At 35.7% G+C, this 25,607-nt stretch overlaps 1 protein-coding gene and 1 long non-coding RNA gene across 2 annotated transcripts in view; one reads left to right on the plus strand and one right to left on the minus strand.

Moving 5' to 3' along the window:
• Positions 1 to 25,607, plus strand: part of LOC139142721 (uncharacterized) — a 104,506-nt gene that overhangs the window by 60,914 nt on the left and 17,985 nt on the right. The gene's annotated exons all lie outside the window — the stretch shown is intronic.
• Positions 430 to 9,736, minus strand: LOC139142658 (uncharacterized). The gene is made up of 4 exons (XM_070712711.1): positions 9,606 to 9,736; positions 2,431 to 4,275; positions 927 to 1,411; positions 430 to 513 (listed from the first exon to the last, which is right to left on the minus strand). The coding sequence occupies exon 2, from the start codon at positions 4,113 to 4,115 to the stop codon at positions 3,015 to 3,017; it is 1,101 nt and encodes a 366-aa protein (XP_070568812.1). The 5' UTR covers positions 4,116 to 4,275; positions 9,606 to 9,736; the 3' UTR covers positions 430 to 513; positions 927 to 1,411; positions 2,431 to 3,014.

Here is a 25,607-nt window from a genome sequence, read left to right on the forward strand (position 1 = left end):
TGGTACAAATGCTAAACTTTTCCACACATGCTTGTTTTAATGAGACTGTAATTCATTATTTCACCTCTTCCAATGGTCAAAACTGAGTTTCATCATAAACAAGAACGGCACTACAATATCGGTATCCTTTGTTAGTGTTTGACAAGTGCAATCAAATATATTCACTGGCTTGTTTAATCCCTTGGATTTAGATTTTGTAAAGTATTGCAACTCAACTTCTTTTCACTCAGTAGCCAATAGCCAATAAAACTCACAAAAAATGTTGAACTGCCTTGTGTGTTTGTATGCACCCAGATGATAGGTGACCCAGGTGCCATATATTGTATTAGTAAGTTTCAATTTAATTGAGACTTTACTGAATTCAATAGCTGCTATGGCAGAATATCTCTAACTCTTAACATCCAATGACATGAAATAATCATTTACTCACATTGGAACTCATCTGCACATCTTCATCACTGTCTTCTGCCAGGACATCATGGATTTTCATTGGTTGAATTCCACCACCATCTCCTGCAGCAAAATGTACATGTAATGTTATAATACAACATGAATAAAATTATGTTCATTGTTTTTACTGCCGTGTGGAAACCGACCAAATTGTCGTGTATGATTGCATGACATACAGCCAAGGATATTTAAGACTCACTAATTATTCATCAGCAAATTAGGAGGCATATATATTCAAGTTGAATAGCTCATTGTGTTAATTAATGAAACATTTCTCCTGTATTCTTAATTCATTTATTTATTGATTTAAATTTGTTAAAGTAAAACATTAGGTAGTTTAATGATAAAATAAGTGGTTCAAAACATGAAAAAGCAAATAATGATACACCCAATACTATAACAATCATCATAATAACTAAACCATACACAATTATTTCAGAATTACCAAGTATTCTGTTCAAATCATCAAAACTTACGATTGATAAAGAAGAGCTCAAGTTCCTTGAATCTCTCTGGGTTGTATGTTGCCCTCAACTTCAGTTTGATTCCAACTTTTGCAGCAATGTCTCTCATTTCATCTGTTATCAGTAGTGGTTCAAATGCGTTAGCCAGAATTCCACATCTACATGTCTGCTTTACTCTGTAGAGATTATAAAGTGTTAGTAACCTAAGTAAGATTCCCAAGGACTTTTCTCTCAAGCTTTTGGCATCCACCTCATCACGAGTATCTTCATGATGAGAGTCTTAACGTCTCCAAGGCCATCTTCATCAGCCACTACCTCTTCTACTCTGCGTTTCAGTGCCCATTTACAGTCTCTCCATGCAGACTTCAATTTAGTGATCATTTCTACAATCTGTTCCTTTTTCAGTTGTGCAGGAAGGGCTTTAAGTTCTTCTTCTAAGTCTTTCAGATGCTTGTCATAGACATCTTTGTCAAAATCTATTTGTACATCAAGAGACTCTGTAGAAATGAATGATTGAGTGACAGTGGCATAAATTTCCAAAAATGGACAAACATTTCTGTGAAAAAAATGATTGTGATATTAGATTGACATGAATTATAGCCTGTCACTTTTGCTTAAGGATTATGATTTGTTCCCCTAGTTCTAAAACTAGCGTCTATTGATATTTAAACTTACTCAGCCTGACACGTTGTTGAAATCCAATTTGAAAAGGATTACAGAAACATACATGTACATTACATAAAGGATACACCTTTGCCAATATTAAAACATATTATGCAAAGTATTGACCATAATATATGTGACATCTAATTTGATGATGTAAAGTGATAATGGAAATGTTTTGTTGCCAATCCTTTGACCTTTATATCAAATTAGGACTTAGATTTTGCTACCATATATTACACTGAGGGATAGTCCAAAAGTTCAAGTATTGAATTGAAAACAATGGACAAAAATCACTCTTAATAATATTCCATTGTTTGCATTTTCTGTTATCCATTCACTTAACAGAGTGTTTTACAGAATTATGTAATGAAGGTGTTACAGTAAATGCTTGATATATGTATTATGATCACTGGAAGATGAATTGTAAATATTTGTGTTTGAATTTAAATTTGAGTTTGCACATTCTAGAAAAACAGCACATTACAGTCCTGTACCTTTAAAAGTTTTTCCTTATTCACAAGTTTCATTTTCAATCTAAATTCTTAAAATATTTTTTGGAAAGCCTTGTAAACAATTTGTGTTAACACAAATCTAGTTTGTAAGTCCACGGAGCTAGGCTGCCTGCAGAACAAACCTGTCCCGAAGTCAATTTGCATTGCTGACGTAGACATCTTAGTACCTGCTATCTAGCCACCCATCTTGCTGTACGGTAGACATCTTAGTACCCGTTATCTAGCTACCCATCTTTCTTGCACACGGCACTTGATGTTCACTTTGATTCCTACCTTTATGATTATTTAATTGCTTTTAAAAAACAGTCATTGAAGAATTCCAACTAAATCAATTATACCTTTATCATCTTTCTCCACCCCTTGATCTTCGCTGTCATCTCCACTTTGTTGCTGGACAGGTGTAGTTAAAAGGGTTGCAAACTTGGCATGACTTGTTGATATGACTTCACTGTTCCCAAGTCTGTTTTCAGCTGCTTTGCTTTCTTGAAGGCCACAGCTGTGTTTTTAAGATGTTTAACTATTATATCTGACAGATTCTGCTCAGGACTTCTTACAATAGAGTCATCAGCGTGATCTTCAAAGTGTTTCATGATGAAATGAGCAATATGTGAGTCCTCATAGACAGCTGTTGGTAAACCAGATACGATTGCTTCTAATCCATAGAAGCTGTAATCAGTGTACCATGGTGCAGGCAGACAGAGGTGAGACTGTTGTACAGATCTGAGCAGAGCTTTTGCTGAATGGCCTGGAAGAAGTGTGGGCTTGATATGAGGACAATGCATTTTATCAGATAGAATCTTTTCAGTAGTCTTGTCTGCTTGTTGATTTACACCCTGTATCTTCCATCGAGGAGTACTTGTGTAATTGGCCTTCCTTAGGTTGGCTGCAGTACCAATGGCAGCTGCCATGACATCACATCTTTCTAGGCTTCCTGTGTATCAATCTGACCACATGTTAGTATGTGGTGTTGTTGAGTTTCCCCTTCTTGAGGATCCTTCCCCAACTGACAGATGGCAGGTATTGGGAGAATTTCTTCATGTGGAATATCTGACAAGTATTTACCATTGACCTCAGCCCTGTATGCATTCTGAAAATACTGATGTATCTTGGGTCCGATGGAAAATATCAGATCTGCTTTACTTGCCATTTTCAGCATCCTTTCTTCAAAGTTTTGCAAACTCTTAATAGTTTGCAGACAGTTATCTTCTGGACAGGCATGATTGATGAGAACTAACTTTGCACCAAGAAACAGTTTTGCTCTGATATCAGCTGCTGCAAGACCTGTTGTTGGACCATAACCAATAATATACTGGATATTTTCCAATTCTTTCAGGTCTGGGTAGTATGTTGAGTGATATACTAACCTCTTCAATGCTGGAAGTTCATCTTCTGGATCAGCTAGTTCCTCTATTTGTGCTGGAATCAAAGTAACACCACAGCTCTCGGCATCTGTCTTCTGGTCATCACTGATTTTGACATCAAGTACAGTAGAGTAGGCTTTCAGATCTTCTCCTGCCTTGGCCTTCCTTCCACAGAAATCTTGGACAAGAGATTTGTGAAATGCTGTGAGACCTAGCGCATCTTTGTCCCAGGAATTTGCAACAAATAATGCTGCAGGTTTGGAACTGAGTAGATGAAGTTTGGCATTTTTGAAGAGATTTTCATGTATTGCAGATGCAGCGTTGTGTGTCTTTGCAGACAACCCAACCACATGTGTGATATCTTCTAATTTTGCAAGTGCCAGATAGTATTTTTCATGGTGTAAAAGCCAGTTGATTGCAGGTGGATCTTCAGCTGGATTAGACCATTTAGGTCTTGTAGCTGGAATCAAAGTAACTTTGTGCCATGCTGCATCTTCCTTGTGTTCTTCACTCAGTTCAACATCAAGGACAGTGCAATGAATTGATGACAACTCAGATGGTTTCTTCTTCAGTGTCTTTTCACAGAAATCACTGATCAGCTGCCAGGTTGTTGAACCTTTAGTATCTTTGTTCCATGATGTTGATACAAGCAGTGCTTTCATAGTTGCCTTTGTTTGTCACAGCTAATATTTCAGTGTACTGTATACACATACAGGGTACAACTAATCAACGTCAAAGTAGCAGTGTTTCACAGGATTTTTTCCACTGATTAAGCAAGCATTCATTGAATGTATGACTTGACTTGTTTGTACAAGAAGAAACCTGTATCAAAAGAGAAAACAAGGAAATCATTTTCAGAATCCTTCAAATTTGGACTGTGTACCGGTACATCAACGGATCTGTATTTCATAGTCTTTATCACAGATTAAGGCTGTCATTGAATATAGAAAAGAAAAAATTCACTTGATTGTACAAAAAATCTGTATCAAAAGAAAAAAAAATATTTTAAGTAATTATTTTCAAAATTCTTTGAATTTTGAGGAATAGTATGTGAGTTGCTTTCAGTATCTTTGATTTGCTAAGTTTAGACTGGATGCTATCACAAAACACTTCTGCAAAGTGATATTTGAGTTCTTAAAAGCAACCTAAGGCAGTTAAGGTTGACTTAGTCTGGTTTAAAATGTAGAGATGGTGATGTTTGCACCGCATTTAGAAAATCAACCTGATAGGCTCCTGCAAAGCATAGGATTTTAATGCAATTTTCTATGGTCGTTAGATTGATGTTCTGTACTGAGGAGACTATCAGTGAAGAACAGCAAAGAAGCATAAAAGAAAACATCATCTCTACAAGTCATTGTAATCAGATTGAGGTGACATGTACATTCCTTCAAATTTTAGAATGAAAACTGTTCAATTTTTTTTCGGGCTTACAGATTGTGTAAACATATTTACTGATAAAATAAACTGATTATTATGCTTTGTAGGATATCAAATTAACCTTTGATCTCTGTGGAATGATTGTTATTTTGGAGGGTCAATATTAGATATATAATTTCGATGCACAGCCCAAAACTTTGCCTTGTGACCCTTTTTTATGAAACAACATTTTAAGATTTCCTGAACAGTAGAGCTTTTCAAACAGTTTAACCCTAATTGAGTGCCATAGTCAATTTTTTTTGTCTTTATAAATAAACCCAAGACATATTTTTCAAATTTTTGCCAAATTTTGATGTAAAACTGTAGCCAATTGTGATGTCCATTTAGTCTAGAATTATCAAAGATTATACAAAAATTCATAAAAATTGGTAAATGTTGCACTTAAATTTTGATGAGAAAAATTACAGCACCCAAAGGGTTAATGACTCATTTCAAAAGTGATGCCAATACCAAGTTTTAATGACATAAAGAGAATGTGGCATGTATAGGAGTGGCAGGAATATTGCTGATGCTATGAGATAAAAGCAGTCCTACTTTCTATATTGGCACACCTATAAAGATAATTTACCATGAGATGAGTCATGAAAGTACGTTTCACTAGTCAGTTGAAAGTTCCTCACATGTATGTAAATCAACTATTTGCAAACATTCTTGGTTGGAATTTTTCTTTTTGATTATTATGCATGGTTATGATTACCATGCATATAGTTGAATTAAGTAATGAGCAACCTCCTCTATACTTAATTTTAATACCAGATGTTTTTTTGCAAAATGCCCTTCATACATGTACTAAGTGTCCGTTGACACAAACAAAGAATGATGTTACTATCAAGATACATGTAATGAAGCAGCTCACCAGTTTAACCAAGTATATTCACTATATGGCTTGCCATATTACTGGGTAATTTGTAGAATAGGAGTCCAAAGTCCAGGCAGTTCTCAGCTGTTAGCATGACATGTTATTTTGTCTACAAAAAATCCAATCTTTCCATCCATTCATAATTACCTTTCCAAATTCATGTACTTGAGATCTACATTTCTGGCTTTTTTACTCAGTTTCCTTCCTTTCAACATACCCTACTGCTATGATCTATGACCTCATTAATATGCAATAAAGTAGATGACATACTGTCTGTCGCAACCCAGCAATTACAATCAAACTTGTCCTTCAGATCTACTACAAGATAGAAATAAAGTGCCATTTCTATAACATCAGTATATATGTTGTTGCAATTCAAAAATGGCTGTAGCTGTTGACTTAACTAACTATTCATATCAGTATCTATGTTGTTGGTAATTCAAACATTAACACCATTGTATTGTTGTGATTTATGAAAGAGGTCACTCATGACTATTTGTGGGCCAGAGGAGTCAACTCATACCGACTGAGTTGGACATATATCTGTGTATTTCTATATCAGTTGCAGGTATCCCGTAGGCAGATACATGTATAACAAACGTTGACCAGTAGAACCTTCAGGTCGTATTGTTCTAAAGTCTTCCTTACAATACATTGTTGATATTGTCCATCATTGTCTGGCTTCTAGTAGACTTTGTCAACTTGGCACTAAACTGCTTCTCTAAAATGTTTTGTTTTGATCTACCAGTTACTCATGATGATTGTATTTAGAGTAGTTTAAATGGTGAGAAAATTGCATTTGCAATTTTGTGGACAAATTTTCATATTTTAAGTCAAACAGCTTCTCTTATATATTGCTTGTTTGACAGCTTTCAAATTCAACATGTATCTTTGCAGGAATGGCCCTATTATAATATTTATTTAGTTTTATGCAAGTTATTACCATTACTTTGTAGACATAGATTTTTGACTTTTTTCTCAAATTATCTTCTTCTCTCTGCACAGATGAAATGTGCTTTTGAAATTGTCTTGATATATCATCTCTTACTTTTGATCAAATAATGATTAAAATTTCATTTTCAAATTTGGAGCTGATTTTTAGTATGTATCTGAGAAATAAACTTTTCTGTCACTGGTCTTATAGCTTTCAAATTTGATATTTAGCTTCTAAGGGATGTTGTTCTTAAGTATTCTTAAATTATCTTTAGATTGCATATGTAAAGTTTGGAGAAATTCTGTCTTGGCTTTTTTGTGTAATTTTCTTCATATATTTTTCTCGCACTGTCCTTTTGCAATTTTAATATTTGGTGGATATTTGCTAGGGATAACCTTATTTATTGTCTTCAAATTGTAATCATAAAATTCATTGTCTCAGGTTTTATGTACAGTTACGTCTCTGTTTACACTGCTTCAACAAGTCTAACTTAAAATTGGCAATGTACAGAAAGTGATCAGTGTAATATAATTCTTCTGCAAGTTGATGTCCAAGACATCCCATAATACTCCAGGTCTGATGGTAGATACATTTACAACAGATGTCAACTCATGCTGACTGTAACTAGTATAATTAATTGTAATCATGCCCTAAATGTCATATCAATTGTGATTGCCATTCTTATTCTGTATTTTTAGCTACAAATTGCATCATGATAAAAGTTGTCAAGTCAGACTTCACTGTAGCTGCAATAATTGTAGCCCTTGGTTGGTGGGGATTGGGCTTCTGTCGTGCGGCTCGCGCCTTGCCCCAACCAGGTTGGGGCAAGGCGCGAGCCGCACGACAGAAGCCCAATCCCCACCAACCAAGGGCTACAATTATTGCAGCTAACTTCACTGAAGTCATACAGTAAGGTTTTATGAATCAAAAACGTAACTTTGTGTGGCAATTTTCATGAACATAATCTGAACTCTGTCAGTTCACAATATTACTGATTGAAAAATAAAGTTTTATTTAAAAGATTCCATTGATCCAGGCATTGGACAAAACTTATTAGGTCAGTGATATCATCTGCAGGTATTTAAAGACACTGCACTCATCAAAAGTGTATATTAAATACAAGTAAATAACATGAATTATGATTATCATGCGGAAATAAAATGAAAAAAAATATATGCGACAATAGTGCATATTAAACATAGTTCTGTATAAAACAGAACTGTACACAAAATACTGACGCTAACATTCCATTCAGAACTGTACACATATGTCACTGTTATACTAAGCTGTCAAAACTGTGATTTGCTGCACTGAAAGCCAAACCACGGAACTGTTGCTTTACAAAAATACTAAAGCAACATTGCTGTGCATTTATTCTCAGCGTCCATTCCTATGTTGTTTTCATGTTTTTTTGCAAGTTCTTCCTAGTTGAAGAAGAAAAAAAAATTGAGGAAAAGAAAACATTTCACCGCATCATTTTTGCAATTTGTCTAGGATGAGAAACAAACTTTTTATTTTGCTTGGCCTCACTGAAAATGTTGATTTACCATCCATTACAGCGTAGATATATGGTACATATTAAACTATTAAAGCTGCTATTGGAAAAATACTCTCAATGATGACAGGCTCCATTGTTCATTACAATGAATGGATGTTGATACAAAGTATATCTGTGTCTCATACTGGGCAGCATTTTTTATAGAACGTTGAGTTCCACAAGGAGTTTGGCTATGAATATCTGTTTTTGGACATTATCAATCTAACTGGTCAAAATTTAGAACACGCAAAATTTAAACACCCTAGCTTAACCAACATTTGAAAGCCACAAAAAATTATTTCTGAAAAGAAAATTTGCCAATTTTTCAGCAGTAACTGGTAAAGTTTGCCTGCCAAACAAAAGTGATAGTTTAAACTTAACTGTATTCATAAAATTAGTTCAAAAATTTTTCATGCAAATGTTATTGGTACATAAGGAGTTCTAAAGCAGTGCAGTGTAGATCTTGGCAAGACATTGACAAATTTACCAGTTATTCACTATTCTGAAAACTAAAATAAACTGTAATTGTCAAAGTCTCAAAATTGAGTATTAAACACCTTAAATTATGCACATGCACATGCAATTTCAATGCAATCAGGTGACAGGTTTATAAGAAGGAAATATTTGACTCAAAAGGCTGAACGAAAAAAAATCACTTTAACTAGAATGTTCAAGGTTTTGCTGTAAATTTGATGAATCTACAGGTATAGTTCTATAAAAGAAATCTAAATTTTATCTAAACTTCAACAATCCCTTTTATATGTAACAGTCAATCATTTTTCCACTAGCTAGCTCACAAAAAAACTTCAATAGCCAATGTGTCAGAACTTCAACACTACAAGAGGTCAGAATACTTCAGTATCCAAAGTAACAAAATTACAAGTGCAGATGTAGTGAACTCTGGTCAATCAGTTGTCCATAAGAGTGTTGTGTCAAATTAACATAGCATGTTGGCATTGTTACATAGATTGTTTTTACATACCGGATGCCTGGAAATCTTACATTGATGGAACTCATTGACTCTTAATTGCCTGCACAATTTCTGACTTTATTTGAAGCAGTGATCCAGCCACACAAATCTGGTGTACTAGCTAGTACCATGGTTTGTTACTTGACAATAGGTCAAAGGTCATTGAAATTACTGTACCGGTACATCTCAAAATGAAGGTTCCTGAATTTATGAAAGTTTACTTCAAAAATCACATTAATATCAATCATATTAGAAATCAAGATATTTAATCAATGTTACACTAGAGTTAATATTTAATGTTGTTCATAACCATCAAGTAGAAATACAAGTACTAGTAACTTCTGAAAGCAAGCAGAATTCTTTACTGTAGACATATGTAGGTGGTACGTAAGATAAGATTTGTTGAAACACTTACGTTTTGTTGAATACTTGTTCAAGGATTGTGACACACCAAAATGATCCCTTAAGTGATTCAAAGTTGTACACGGTCTGCAAGACTAGCTTCACATTTAGGAGAACTTACAGTGCAATTTTTTTTGTCTTTTTCCGGCGGTAAAAGTATGTCACATGATTGACCTTTGTACCCCATTCAAGTCACATGGTGCAAGCAGCCATTATCACAGTTCACTTGAGGACAATGAATATTCACAATGTAGGTTGTGACTGGAATTGTTAATGGGTTCACCAACAGATGTAAAGTTGTAAGGTTTAATACCTACACAAATATATCACTCTTAAAGTAATTCACAGAGAATTAATTTGGAGCTTATAATGTTTTTTGAGTGTCAAAAAAGGGGCTTTAAAGTGAAACACTGAAGAGATCTAACATTTCTTTGATAAAGTTTAAACATTGCGACAATCTCTTTTTAATTGTGACCTGTGCAACAGACTGATTGCAATTCAATGAAGTTTTCTAATCAGCTCAAAGGATGGATAAAGACATAATAAAATTTTTAGAAAAAAAATTGCTTCTTGCAATTTCTCCTAATGTGTTTTATTTTTGCAATTTGTATCGTACCGGTACACTGGAACACTCTGAAGTACGGTATGTGAAGAAGAGAATTCTACAGCACATATAACCTCTTCAGAATTTTGCCACAGACTAATAATGCAATCAAACAGAGGATATTTATCTTGTTTGTATCAAAACGTACATAACCATAACATATTTTCATGTTGTACTGTCTTTGTGTGCTTTTTACATGAGATTGATTTAGTTAAACATTGAAACAAGAATAATTAAGAAGGTAGTTTTGAAACCACTGGAAAATATATGAAAGAACAGATATCACATTTTTACTGCATCACAGAATATGTGTAGCATAACAAGCAAACTGAGGCAGAGTGGATGTTATAGGGATTATTCAAAATCCCCTAATAATTACAAATCAAACATAATAGGATTTTCAAATAACAAAGGAAAGTAAAATGTCCCATTCATTTGTTCCTGAAACTGATGAACATTCGCAAATCCTGACTTTTTGCCAACTTTATATTGGATATATTGTTGAAAGATGACACTTGCTGATCATGCCATGTAATTGCATGCTCAAAGTTTTTCCTCTGTAAACATGATGCCATCAAACATCAAATCATTTTATTTGCTCACGTGTTCACACACGTGGGCATATGTCGCAGCGATGTCTGTCTGTCTGTGTGTCTGTCTGTCTGTCTGTCTGTTGGTCCATTTTCTCAAAAACGGCTGAACGTATTTCAGTCAAATTTGGTAGACATCTTCAGAATTCAAATGGCTAGAACTGAAAAGGTTTTGGTGGGCGTGGCTTGCATATTAATGAAGTTATCACAGTTTTAATTTTTCTGATACATGGTAGTCTATGGGAAGCCGGTATCTGTGGTTTGAGGGCGCTATCCCCACGTTACACTCTGGCTAGACGATGCTGAAATTAGACTCGGTTTCGGATTCGGTTTCGGATTCGGTTTCGGATTCTAGAGACTGAAAGAAATTTTATATTTTCAGCCATTGTTACACTGTGGAATACTGGATTTTCCTTACTTTCCCTGGACCCTTTTTTCAGCTAAAATAATATCTAATCACACTAAACAAAGTGAAAATAAGTATATAGGGATAACTTAGCAATACAAATTTTTTGACAAAATGTCATGTGATCTCGATGACCTTTGACCTTAAATATGAGTATGTCCATAACTCAGTAACCACGAGTGCTACACCCTTCATATTTGGTATGATGGGAGACCTTATGACATCACATCCTGTACCTTATTAATTATGTGCATATCTAATTCTGAGCCAGCAAATAGAGCTAGAGGTCTGATTTTTGGTATATAGGTATAACTTAGCAATACAATTTTTTTGACAAAATGTCATGTGACCCCAATGACCTTTGACCTCAAATATACATATATGGCCATAACTAAGTAACCCCAAGTGCTACACCCTTCATATTTGGTATGATGGGAGACCTTATGACACCACATCCTGTACCTCATTAATTATGCGCATATCTAATTCTGAGCCAGCCAATAGAGCTAGAGGTCTGATTTTTGGTATATAGGGATAACTTAGCAATACAATTTTTTTGACAAAATGTCACGTGACCTCGGTGACCTTTGACCTCAAATATACATATTTGTCCATAACTCAGTAACCACAAGTGCTACAGCCTTCATGTATGGTATGATGGGACAGCTTATGACGCCACATATTGTACCTCATTAATTATGCGCATATCTAATTTTGAGCGCGCCGATAGAGCTAGAGGTCTGATTTTTGGTATATAGGGATAACTTAGCAATACAATTTTTTTGACAAAATGTCACGTGACCTCGGTGACCTTTGACCTCAAATATACATATTTGTCCATAACTCAGTAACCACAAGTGCTACAGCCTTCATGTATGGTATGATGGAACAGCTTATGACGCCACATATTGTACCTCATTAATTATGCGCATATCAAATTTTGAGCGAGCCAATAGAGCTAGAGGTCTGATTTTTGGTATATAGGGATAACTTAGCAATACAATTTTTTTGACAAAATGTCACGTGACCTCGGTGACCTTTGACCTCCAATATACATATTTTTCCATAACTCGGTAACCACAAGTGCTACACCCTTCATGTTTGGTATGATGGGACACGTTATGACGCCACATACTGTACCTCAATAATTATGCGCATATCTCATTCTGAGCGAGCCAATAGAGCTGGATGTCTGATTTTTGGTATATAGGGATAACTATAGGAGAGAAATTTTTTGACCAAATGTCATGTGACCTCGATGACCTTTTACCTAAAATATATGTTTATGTCAATAAATAAGTAACCACAAGTGCTATGTCCTTTGTATTTAGTAGGATGGGAGACCTTATGACAACACACGCTTTACCTCATTAATTATGTACACATCTAATTCTGGGCAAGCGAATAGAGCTAGAGATCTGATTTTTGGCATATAGGGATTAATTAGGAATATAATTTTTTTTTTGAAAATGTCATGTGACCTTGATGACCTTTGACCTTGATTATACATATATATGCATATTTCAGTAACCACAAGTTCTATACCCTCCAATTTTGATAGGATATTAGACCTTAAGATGTCACATCTTGTACCTCATTTATAATGCGCATATGTATTTCTTGGCTGGCCAATACTGCTAGAGGTCTGATCTTTTTTCCCGATTTAGAACCGTAACTTAGACATGCCTCATGTGTTTCAAATTGGGAACAACGACATAGACCTATGTGCCCATAGATCTCAACATATACACTCCAATGATACTTCTTAATGACCACATTTTCCTGCCCCATCAAGACTAGTACTCCTATTACAAGTGGGGACTATGTCATTGTAAATGACTTGTTGAGTTAATGGTTGTATCACAGTATTCAATATATCTAATTCTGTATTTTTTCCATTTTATATTCTGAATAATTACATTAAACATATTTCACTGTCTCCAGTACATTTCATTTAAGTATTTTCACTTCATGCACTTTATCCCTTTCACACATGTTCAAATATCTGACCAGAGAACAAACACTAAATAGTCCAGGATGGGAGCTACAGTGTCATTGACGCTATTTTTACTTCAGCCAATTCCTAATTTGCATATTAAATGAATTTTCATACTTAGGGATATTCATCTGAATTGACTTGATCAAAATTGATGTAACTTGCTATGTACATTTCAGACACTGTAATACAATATTATTGAAAGTCATTAATCATTTTCTCTTCAGCAAATTCCTAATTTGCATGTTTAATGAACTTTCCTAATTAGAGATATATATCTGAATTGACTTGACCAAAGTTGACAAAACTTGCTACATATATTGCAGATACCATGATACAACATTATTGACAATCATTAAGCATTTTTACTTAAGTCAATTCCTAATTTACATATTTAATGAACTTTGCTTATTAGGAGATATACTGGGATTTACTTGATCAAAGTTGGCAAAACGTGACAACATTGATGATTATACCTGGTTTAAAACAATATCGAAAGTCATTTCACATTTTCATGTCAGGTAATTACAATTTGCATATCTAATGAGCTTTCACAGCTCGGCATATATGGCTTGAAGGACTTGTCCAACGGTAATTACACTTGCTATATAAATGACAGCAGTCAAAGAACTTTAATATTTTTATTTCAGCTAATTACATATTTGTATACTTCATGACCTTTGAGAATTAATCAGCGGTGATTATTGTTCATTATGTTGATCATAATACTTTCAATGAAGTTGCAAACATGTGGCAAAGGTTCAAATTTACACATAACTGTATGAAACATGTGAGCATTTTCAGTTCATATCTGGTCAAATGACAGTTTTTATTTTTAGGGCTATAATGACATAGTGAAAGTGTATACGATACTTCATGTGTGAACCATATTGGATAAAAATAAACAGGTAGCCACCAGTCATGCCAACAACAATCATTAGCTGTGTTTGTTGTGTTTGCATCATCTGTATGGTCTATCACCTGTCAACACTCTGACTATACTCATTCTGTATATATCTGTATGGTCTATCACCTGTCAACACTCTGACTATACTCATTCTGTATATATCTGTATGGTCTATCACCTGTCAACACTCTGACTATACTCATTCTGTATATATCTGTATGGTCTATCACCTGTCAACACTCTGACTATACTCATTCTGTATATATCTGTATGGTCTATCACCTGTCAACACTGACTATACTCATTCTGTATATATCTGTATGGTCTATCACCTGTCAACACTCTGACTATACTCATTCTGTATATATCTGTATGGTCTATCACCTGTCAACACTCTGACTATACTCATTCTGTATATATCTGTATGGTTTCTCACCTATCAACACTCTGACTATACTCATTCTGTAGATATCTGTATGGTCTATCACCTGTCAACACTCTGACTATACTCATTCTGTATATTCTGTATGGTCTATCACCTGTCAACACTCTGACTATACTCATTCTGTATATATCTGTATGGTCTATCACCTGTCAACACTCTGACTATACTCATTCTGTATATATCTGTATGGTTTCTCACCTGTCAACACTCTGACTATACTCATTCTGTATATATCTGCCATGGTCTATCACCTGTCGACACTCTGACTATACTCATTCTGTATATATCTGCCATGGTCTATCACCTGTCAACACTCTGACTATACTCATTCTGTATATATCTGTATGGTCTATCACCTGTCAACACTCTGATTATCATTCTGTATATATCTGTATTGGCTATCACCTGTCAACACTCTGACTATACTCATTCTGTATAATATCTGTATGGTCTATCACCTGTCAACACTCTGACTATACTCATTCTGTATATATCTGTATGGTTTCTCACCTGTCAACACTCTGACTATACTCATTCTGTATATATCTGTATGGTCTATCACCTGTCAACACTCTGACTATACTCATTCTGTATATATCTGTATGGTCTATCACCTGTCAACACTCTGACTATACTCATTCTGTATATATCTGTATGGTCTATCACCTGTCAACACTCTGACTATACTCATTCTGTATATATCTGTATGGTTTCTCACCTGTCAACACTCTGACTATACTCATTCTGTATACATCTGTATGCTCTATCACCTGTCAACACTCTGACTATACTCATTCTGTATATATCTGTATGGTCTCTCACCTGTCAACACTCTGACTATACTCATTCTGTATATATCTGTATGGTCTATCACCTGTCAACACTCTGACTATACTCATTCTGTATATATCTGTATGGTCTATCACCTGTCAACACTGACTATACTCATTCTGTATATATCTGTATGGTCTATCACCTGTCAACACTCTGACTATACTCATTCTGTATATATCTGTATGGTCTATCACCTGTCAACACTCTGACTATACTCATTCTGTATATATCTGCCATGGTCTATCACCTGTCAACACTCTGACTATACTCATTCTGTATATATCTGTATGGTCTATCACCTGTCAACACTCTGATTATACTCATTCTGTATATATCTGTATGGTCTATCACCTGTCAACACTCTGACTATACTCATTCTGTATATATCTGTATGGTCTATCACCTGTCAACACTCTGACTATACTCATTCTGTATATATCTGTATGGTCTATCACCTGTCGACACTCTGACTATACTCATTCTGTATATTACAGTCAGATTTGCCAATGCAATCAAGTCACTGTTACATGATAATTAAAACACATAAGTCAACCAGTGTTAAAAAATTACACTTGGATATTAAAGTCTATGCACATCATGTCTATTGTTAAAACTGTAAAGATATATTAACATTTTAATAGAGATGCTTTGATTCATGCTTGTGAGCTGCTAATTCACCAAAATTCAGTAATTTAGGGAAACCAGAAACTGTCAATCAAATGCAGGATTTGCAGCAGTTCATGTACAAGTATCTGTGAATGTTTACAATACTGATGACCAGACTGACTGTCAGCAAATTTAACATGGATGGTTAAAAGGATCAACAGAATTACATTGTTTGACTAACTCGGCTTCTAAAAATTCACTGCAAAGTCAACAAAAATAAATTCAATTCCACCACCCTAAGAGAGTATCGAATATGAAGAGTACAAGACAGCTACACACCCCTACACAAATGTCACCCAAATGAAGAAATCAAAAAAGGACAACACACCATCAAAGATTCCAAAACCTAACAAATAGAAGCCAGAAAGGATTAACTTTAATACCAAAGTGCAAGCTGTCAAAGTCAAGTGAAGTTGATTATTTCTGTCAAGACAGTCACGAAATCACATCCTGATATCACAATGTCTGATTTTCTGTTCACCCAGCAGGGCTCCTGGATTCTTTGCCTGGCAGTATACACCAACATTCCATGAGATTTGATTCCTTCTTTGACAATGGAAAAGAGAAGATTACTATGATCACATGACTTTAGAGGTGAGAATTGCATCAGGAAACTTTGATAAGACAGTGAAATTGCAAAACTGCAGAAGTGCATTTCATTTTGTAGCTTTCAATTTCAATATTTTTTAGAATGAGGTCTGAATATAGGTCTGAATATTGTAATTGTAATAACTTTGTTTTCACAACTATCCTTCTCGATATCTTACAAAGTCAAAAACAGTGGCAGACACAACATTCTGAATGGTCCATGTTTGTGATTGGTTACCAACACTCTATCATGCAGCAGGTGGTAACGTTTCAGAATTACCACAGAATTTGGACGGTGTCAATCTATGGGACACTTGTCCATGTAAGCATAGAATTAAGAATTAATATTATTTTTTCATAGACATGTACACCATGTGGCACAGTGCCATATTTTTATGTAATATTTATACAGGCCTGGCCTTGTTAATGAATAATTTTAGTCTTCAAACAGACAGACAAAAATTAAGACCTAACATTTCCACCATAATGTTCATTCATATCAAGGCCTTTGAGTTTGATCAAGTGTTAGAAACTTGTGTCCTTTGATGTGTTTAAGTGAACACAGATAGAAGACAAAGTGTGTTTTGTTTTTGATTCATATGATCAGTTTATTTCCATGGACATAAATCTTGCATATTTAACAAAAGATATGACACCTTAGGAGCATTCTATGTGCCTGAGGCACATTATATCTGATCAGATGTGTTTCTACACAATATATGAATCACAATATATGAGGCACATTATACTTACCAATATATGAATTTCAGGCACTTGTGATCAGATATGTCTCACTTTGAAATAAATTACAAACATGTACCCTGTTGCATGGGTTTTTTTCACATTTCAAGTATTAACCATTTCAGGGGCACTGCATTACCAAGAATGAAATACTTCACAACATTGATCCAATAACTCAGACAGCAGCACTTCGAGTTGGAAATTACAAAGTCATCATTGGTGATGTATACAAAGGCAAATGGGATGATTTGTTTAAACCTGAACAAGTCAAAGATGGTAAGACTTACACATTTGAATGGAAAACATAAAACACAATAAAGAAGTACAAGAGCTGATTCAGGTTTATAGGTTTAACTGACCTTTAGGAAGTATTTTTTGTATAGGGTATGCTCAGAAAGTTCAATGTTTAAGGTGGAATGTGTTCAGGAGATATTTGAACTCTACAGACTTTTATGATACTTTTTTATCCTGTCCATTTTAGGCATTGTGAAGCTCAAGGATTAAAGAGAGTGTTTGATGGATTATCGATAATTTAATTTGCCTCAATAGGGTGAACACAGGGTCGGCGGCCGATTTGAACTTCAAATATCAGTAAAAGATTTGTTGTTAATTCAATTTTGCACTGACACTTGATTTTTTATTAGCTCCCATATATACATATGTATATATGCAAATGGGAGGTATTCTTATAAGGTGGCAAAATGTCGTCTGTATGTATGTATGTATGTATGTATGTATGTCCACCACGTGAAAACTCCTAAACCGCAACACCTACTGTCTTAGTATTTTGGTGTACAGGTGCACCTAGGGTGGATATGTGAATTTGTCCAAATGAACATGTCAGTGCCAAAAATATGCAAATGAGGGGGAAAAAAGGAAAAATCCTGCAAATGGCTAAAACTTGGTAAGCATTGGTCAGATTGGGTTGAAACTTAATATGCAAATTCCTTTAGGTATTCTTAACTATGTGTGCAAAAACCGGGGCGAAATTTGCATGTTTGTATTGTTAGGGTATTTTTTCTGTTTTAGTCAAAAAATCTTGTTGTCTGAAATCGCTCATCTGATTGCTCTGAAAGTTAATATTCATGTTCCTCAGGATGACCTTAGTCATGCTTGTACAAATTGTATTGATATTGTCATATTTGTAATTTTGGAGCAATTTTACTAATTTTTGATAAAAAAAACTACTGATTTGATAGCTTTGATGTTTGGTATACACGTATCTTAGATTAATCTCAATATAATGCATCAAAGTTATTTGAAACTGGCAATTTTTTTAATTTTTAGCGCAATATTTGCCTTTTTTGGTAAAAAATTTGTTCTCCTAAAACTACTGATCTGGTAGCTTTGATATCTAGTGTACAGGTTCCTAGGGTTTATGTTGATAAGATATATTGAAATTTAGATGAAATCTGCAATTTTGTATTTAGGGGTTATTTTTCTCATTTCTCTCAAAATTTACCAGTCTGATTGCTTTGATATTTAGTAAACAGGTTCTTAGTGTTTTTGTTAATATGATATACTGAAATTAAGTTGAAATCCGGAATTTTGAATTTTGGGGCACTTTGTGAAACTGTCAATTTTACTGGGATATCTTTCATTTTGTATTTTTAAGATTTTTTTTTGGTAATTTTATACCTACTAGTATATAATGTGGTGATTTAGTAAGCATTTGATATGGTAAACTGTATTTGGTGTTAAAATACGGTAAAAAAAATAATTAGAAAACATAGCTGAGGTGATTTTAGCAAGTTTTGTTTCCAACAAATATATTCAAAATTTTTTTCAATGTTTCAGAGTGAGTGGAGGGGGGGAGGGGGTGGGGGGGTTGGTTCATGGCAGATTTTCAAAAAAGTTCCAAACAAAGGTCAATAAAAAATCAGCCAGAGAAGGAAGGTTTGACAAAAAGAAAAGGTGGGAGAGTGGGAAAAAAGAATGTACAATGGTTTGGATAAAAAAGTTAAAGGTATGGAAATCGATCCCAGGGCCTAGGAGTGGCACATGTAAAACAGTGTGTATCTTTGCGTCAGAGGCGGAATAAATCTATTTATCCAGGAAATCTTAATCCCGACTGCTATGTTTGTACGCACATAGAGCCAGTCGACGTTAGGGACACAAAAACACACGAGGAACAAACAGGCAGTGGTTTTGAACAAAATCAATGTACCCGGTACTTCCCGATGTCTGTAACTCAGTACATGAAAGTATTCATAGCTTGACGCACTTTGAACATAGCTCGTAACAAGTGACAGCGGAAAGCCCACAGAACTACGTGTACAACTATAACAGCCACTCATGTAGTTGGCGCTCAGTGAAGATTTTTCGATCAACAACTTTGACGGATGATGGACTGACCTTTTCTACCGCAATTGTTATCTCCCTCGATTCAGCACAAAATTTTCGTATGGACTGTTGATGCGGTTGTTTACAGTTGTTACGTAGTGGTAAATCCTAGTCGTATTTACGACTGCTGTCGTAACAGTCACTGAATAATTTTGCACGCATTTACGAGCACTGGATATTACTACTGTTTTTAATCGAAAACCGTCCGTATACGCACATGACAGTTGTGACAAAAACAACACAAAAAATCTGGCGTACATTGTTACTGCATTACCTTGACCAAAAATCACCCAAATGCCGAACGGTGATCATACAGAACTCTGCTGCAGGTTTCTGGACTAAACGACCCCAAACCGACCGGGTCCCAGTCAACTGTGCCGGGCTCGACGTCTACTCTATCAGCGTCAACTCAACTTTCACTCCAGAAAACTTTACCCCACAAACTGGGAATATACTAAATTTACCTTGAAAAATTTCAAACTTTGTATCGTATTGAAAAAATCTTACCGGGGCCACGGAGCAAATTAAAACCCCAACAAACCCCAACAGAAACAGTGGAATGATCATAGTGCAAGGTCGCTGTATTATATGTCAGGGTGAAAAAATCTAGCTTTGAAATTTCTGGACTGTACAAACGGCGGGGCAGAATTAACAGATTACGACCAATGTGTTACTGCCGTTGGTACATAACGTACTGTTGATAGCAGGTAGTTCTATGTCCAGTGAGAACACGACTCCCAATATACCACGGCTGTTGATTTGAGCTGCCTCTGATCAAAAATTTTCAACACAAAGACATGATATCAATAATTTTGCGAGATTATAAGTACCCGCTGTCTTCTCGCCAAATAGCTGCGATCAAGATCATTATGATAGAAGCAATTGACCGCCGAACACCTGCTTGCTGATCTTATACACAACGTGTAAAAATTGATTATTCCTGCTGAGGAATACGACAGCAAATATTGCAATGTGAATTTCTTACTATCTTCCTCGCAATGGTTTTGCATCTGTGTTTATTTTATCACGGTCACTGGACCATTTCTGACGATTTTTACTAACAAAGAATCAGTTCACACTCATCGTGGGAACACATTGCAAAGACGTTCACAAAATTTTCATCACATTCATCACATTACCGTAATCCCCGTTTCAAAGACGTAGGAAATGTATAATGATTTGTTTATCTTGAAAAATCCCGAACTGAAGCCTCTAAATACAAAATGATTTTTCTTCTGAACAACTTCCCGACAACTTTACAATCACACTCTGGTCATCACATGGCGGTTGTAACCGTACATGTGCTGCTGCCAATGGAGAATCAAAAGACTTCAAATCAACAGTCAAAACGTACGGAAAAAGTATCAATATCCAAGCAATGTAAAACAATAATTTTGATAAGGTCAATTTATTGTATATTATAAAAAATCTCCAGACCACTCGGAACAGCGTAAGATTATGATCTCACTCATTCGAATACTACACTCGCACGGTAGGGTAAAAATATGGGAACTCAGATCGTTATATACTGCTTCCGTCAAACCAAGTCCGCTTATCTAAAGATGGCAAAAATGGTAAAAAAGACGGTAAAGTGACCATAATTATTATTGCTTGTCTCTGTAAATTTTGCCGACTATTCGTTAGTAGTTGTCGAATTTCTTGAGTTTGTCCGAAAACTATTTCAGTGAATGACGTAAGTTTCAAGACACCCGAGTGCGAACGCAATATCGATATGGAGATAGCAAAATCAGTCACAGACAATAGAGAAGGACCTTAAGAGTCTATTAATCTGCGATTTAATTCATCCTAGGTTACCATGAAAGTAAAAAAGGTAATGTTGTGCCCTGGTTGGGAAAGAAAAGTTGATTAAGTTTTCAAAAAAACGTCAGCTAATACTCGAACAATTTAGTAAAAAACTAGCTCAGAAAAACGTATAGAGAAGAACGACATCACCGATCACGGCGATCTTCAGATCTTTTATCATGTTTCAGTCTGAACGGTCAACATTTGATGCTATAATCTATGTCAAGTGTCTCTTTTTGGTCAAATCCGACAGAGATGAATCAATCACGATTTAGTTTCATCGCCCCGACCCGACAGGAAATAATGAAGCTCATGGGCACCTGTATACATGTAATCGTGGCATGAACGTATCCAATGCCCGTCCACTGCATGAGCCATTGACTGTGCATCGCGAGCAAACAACGGTTTTGGATGTCACGAGAGCATTTTTTTTCGCAGTCTGTGAGCGGTTGAGTGGTTTGGGTAGGCTGCATACATGTAGATCGGAATCGAGTTGATTTCGGCGGAAAACAGTTAGAAAGTAGTTTTTCGTGCTCCGTCCAAATTGGATCCGCATGTTGCCGGTTTTGTCCATGCATGGATCCATGGTAATCAGCAGAGCTGTGGTGGGAGGCCGTATAACGCCGGAATACACGTCATCGTACGCAGGGCTATGCCACAACATACTTCCAAAGGCGATCTATCGTAAAATATCGTACTGCAGGTCAACAAAAACATCACCCATTCATAGGCCTACAGGTACACATATCACGAACAAAAGGAGAGGCAATCTGCTTGAAACCATGAAGTAGTCCGTTTGTGTCTGAATTCATTGAGGCGCGTGTTCAGTAACCGTTGGTCAAGTTTTTTTCGTTCAGTAGTAAGAATCGTTTATTAGTCCCTACGGACACCGTCCGGGGGACTTATAGGTTTGGTCATGTGCGTGCGTGCGTCCGTGCGTGCGTCCGTGCGTCCGTGCGTCCGTGCGTCCGTCCGTTCACGCAGATATCTCAGAGATGCAGGGAGTGATTTCATTCAAACTTGGTACAAGGATTACTTCATATGTCATACAGATGCACGTCGATTTGTTTTGTGATGCGATCCAATATGGCCGCCAGGCGGCCATTTTATTACGATTTTTTCATGTACAGAGCCATAACTCAGACATGTTTCAACTGATTTTATTCAAAGTTGGTACAAGGACATTGACCAATGTCATAGATATGCATGTCAATTTGTTTTGTGATAGGAGCCAATATGGCCGCCAGTCGGCCATTTTATTACAATTTTTTCATGTACAGAGCAATAACTCAGGCATATCTCAACAGATTGTATTCAAAGCTGGTACAAGGACATTGACCAATGTCATACATATGCACGTCAATTTGTTTTGTGATATGATCCAGTATGGCTGCCAGGCGGCCATTTTATTACAATTTTTTACCTTCTCGTGTCTATTTATAGACAGAGAAGGTATTAGAGTTGAAAACCAATATGCTGCTGTCAAGAACTTCCGTCTGTCAAGACTTCCGTCTGTCAAGATCCGTTGACGTCATGCCATTGTGATGGGTCATATCATAAACTGGTGGGGGTGTTCATGGCTCAGGTTGAGATGCTGGAGAACTATTTTGAGCTATGACAAAAATCAAAAGGGACTTAGCGGCATAGCCACAGTGTTAAGCCTTTCTCCAAGGTTTCTTAGTTGACTACAATCTATTACAGACTACTGAGCTGACGTTAGGGGTACTCCCTTTGCTTTTGCTTACTCTTGTGAGCGCTAGTGTTTGGTACTGAGTTGCGTGGATATCCCCTCATGGCCTCACGTGATCTGGGCCAGTTGCATAATCTGCAGAGATGATCATATGCCTCCGAGTCTGAAAACTGTAATTGTGTAAGCCTGTCGGCATTTTCCTTGCATTTTTTCTCATTTAATTTTGCAAAATATCGGCGACTACCTCAATATTTCAAGATAACCCTTTCTTCCCAATCGTTTCCTGGAGTTTCAGAGTCATATGAACGAAAATGAGTGAAAGTTTTAGACAGGAAAATCGGACGTCGGCCATGTTCAATGTTTACAGTACAATCAGAAGTTTACGTGGAGGAATTAACCAACAAACACAGGAGTGTTCATGATGCCCGCCCTCTAGAGGCAGACCCTCCTATATGAAGTACCACATTTGATGCTTGTGGAAAGCTTGACCACACAATGGAGCATTTAAACTTTTAGAAATGACAAACTGAATAAGAAGGTATTCAGAAAATGTCAAATACTGAGGAAAAATGCGCAAATATTCAAAATAAACAGGTTAACTGATTGGTCAGCTATAAAAAACAATGAAAATGTTTACGATCAAAAGTTTTTGAGATGCGCACATTTTAACAAATACAGAAATTATTAACATTATAAATATGAGACCAAACTATTTTTTCAGGGATGGGACAGGTTGGAAATGAGGGGTGAGAGACAAGGCACTCCTATTGCTGCATGTGGATGCAGCCACACCATTTCATTTACAGCATACTTATTCACTGTGTTGTGTTCAAGTTCCATATTGTACTGACTGTCATACAAGGATAACATAAGCAAATCAAATCAAATTAGAAAAGGATCAATGCTGTTGTGTGGATTTTGCTGAACATGGCTGATATTTCGCCCTATATATTTGGTATCCAGCAAAGGCATATTTTGATGTAAAGTCAAAATTAACACTACATTGCTGACAATATATTTTACCGTTTCTGCATGAATTTTTCTTTTTTAAATTATAGTATATGGTACTTCAAACAGATTAACAGTTATCGTGATGTCAACCCATAATTTACATCATAAAGACTGTAATTCTGCCAATTTTTTTTGTTTTTCAGTCATTTTATAAATTTTGCACTGCACAAGATGATTGAACAAATTGCAATGTTTGAATTTGTAAACTCAAAGAATAAAGAACCTTTCGTCACAGATAAAATTATTTTTTGAAAAGACATTTGCTCTTAAACACTTTTAGCATATATTCTTTACACGGTCATGTATTTCAAGGAAAATATGCCTATTAAAAACAGTAATTTCTTCACTTTCAATTTTTTTTCAATACTATGACAATTATCAGCCATGAGGTTATACAAACACAAGACCAGATAAGCGTTTTTCATCATTTCCACAGGACTCTTTGGAAAATCCATTAAAAACAGTTAAAAGTGACTGGAAATGATCACTTGGTATACATTTAATTTACAGATGCCAGGTTGTGTATTTCACATGCACTCAGGTCAGTAAGGAAGTGCGTCATTACTATTTTGGACTGTTAATTCTTATTTCTGAATTGTTTAACTTTTTTCCACATTGAACTATCTTTAGGCAGTTTATACTGTAGCTTAGAATTTTTTTGATTGATGTATTTAATCATCTTTTGGGTTCTTTGGGTCCATATCCCACCTCATGCCCCTACATCATCAACTATTTACCAACAACTCCATGCCAACAACCAATTACCTGACCTGGCCACACATTAGAGAAGGTACAGCGTCATTGACGGTATTTTTTCATGTACAGAGCCATAACTCAGACATGTTTCAACCGATTTTATTCAAAGTTGGTACAAGGACATTGACCAATGTCATACATATGCACGTCGATTTGTTTTGTGATACGATCCAATATGGCCGCTAGGCAGCCATTTTATTACGATGCTTTCATGTACAGAGCCATAATACTCACACATGTATTAAGCTAATTTATTCAAAGTTGGTACAAGGAGATTGACTAATGTCATACATATGCATGTCAATTTGTTATGTGATACGATCCAATATGGCTGCCATTCGGCCATTTTGTTACGATTTTTTCATGTACAGAACCATTATACTCAGGCATATCTCAACCGATTTTATTCAAAGTTGGTACAAGGACATTAACCTATGTCATACATATGTAGGTCAATTTGTTTTATGATATGATCCAATATGGCTGCATGGCAGCCATTTCATTACAATTATTTCATGTCCTTAGCCAAAACTTGAGCACGTCTCAACTGATTTTATTCACCAATTTTATGCAAACTTTGTACAAGGACATTGACTTATGTCATGCATATGCACATTGATTTGTTTTGTGATACA

This window comes from Ptychodera flava, chromosome 1 (genome assembly GCF_041260155.1).
Source record: "Ptychodera flava strain L36383 chromosome 1, AS_Pfla_20210202, whole genome shotgun sequence".
NCBI lineage: Eukaryota > Metazoa > Hemichordata > Enteropneusta > Ptychoderidae > Ptychodera > Ptychodera flava.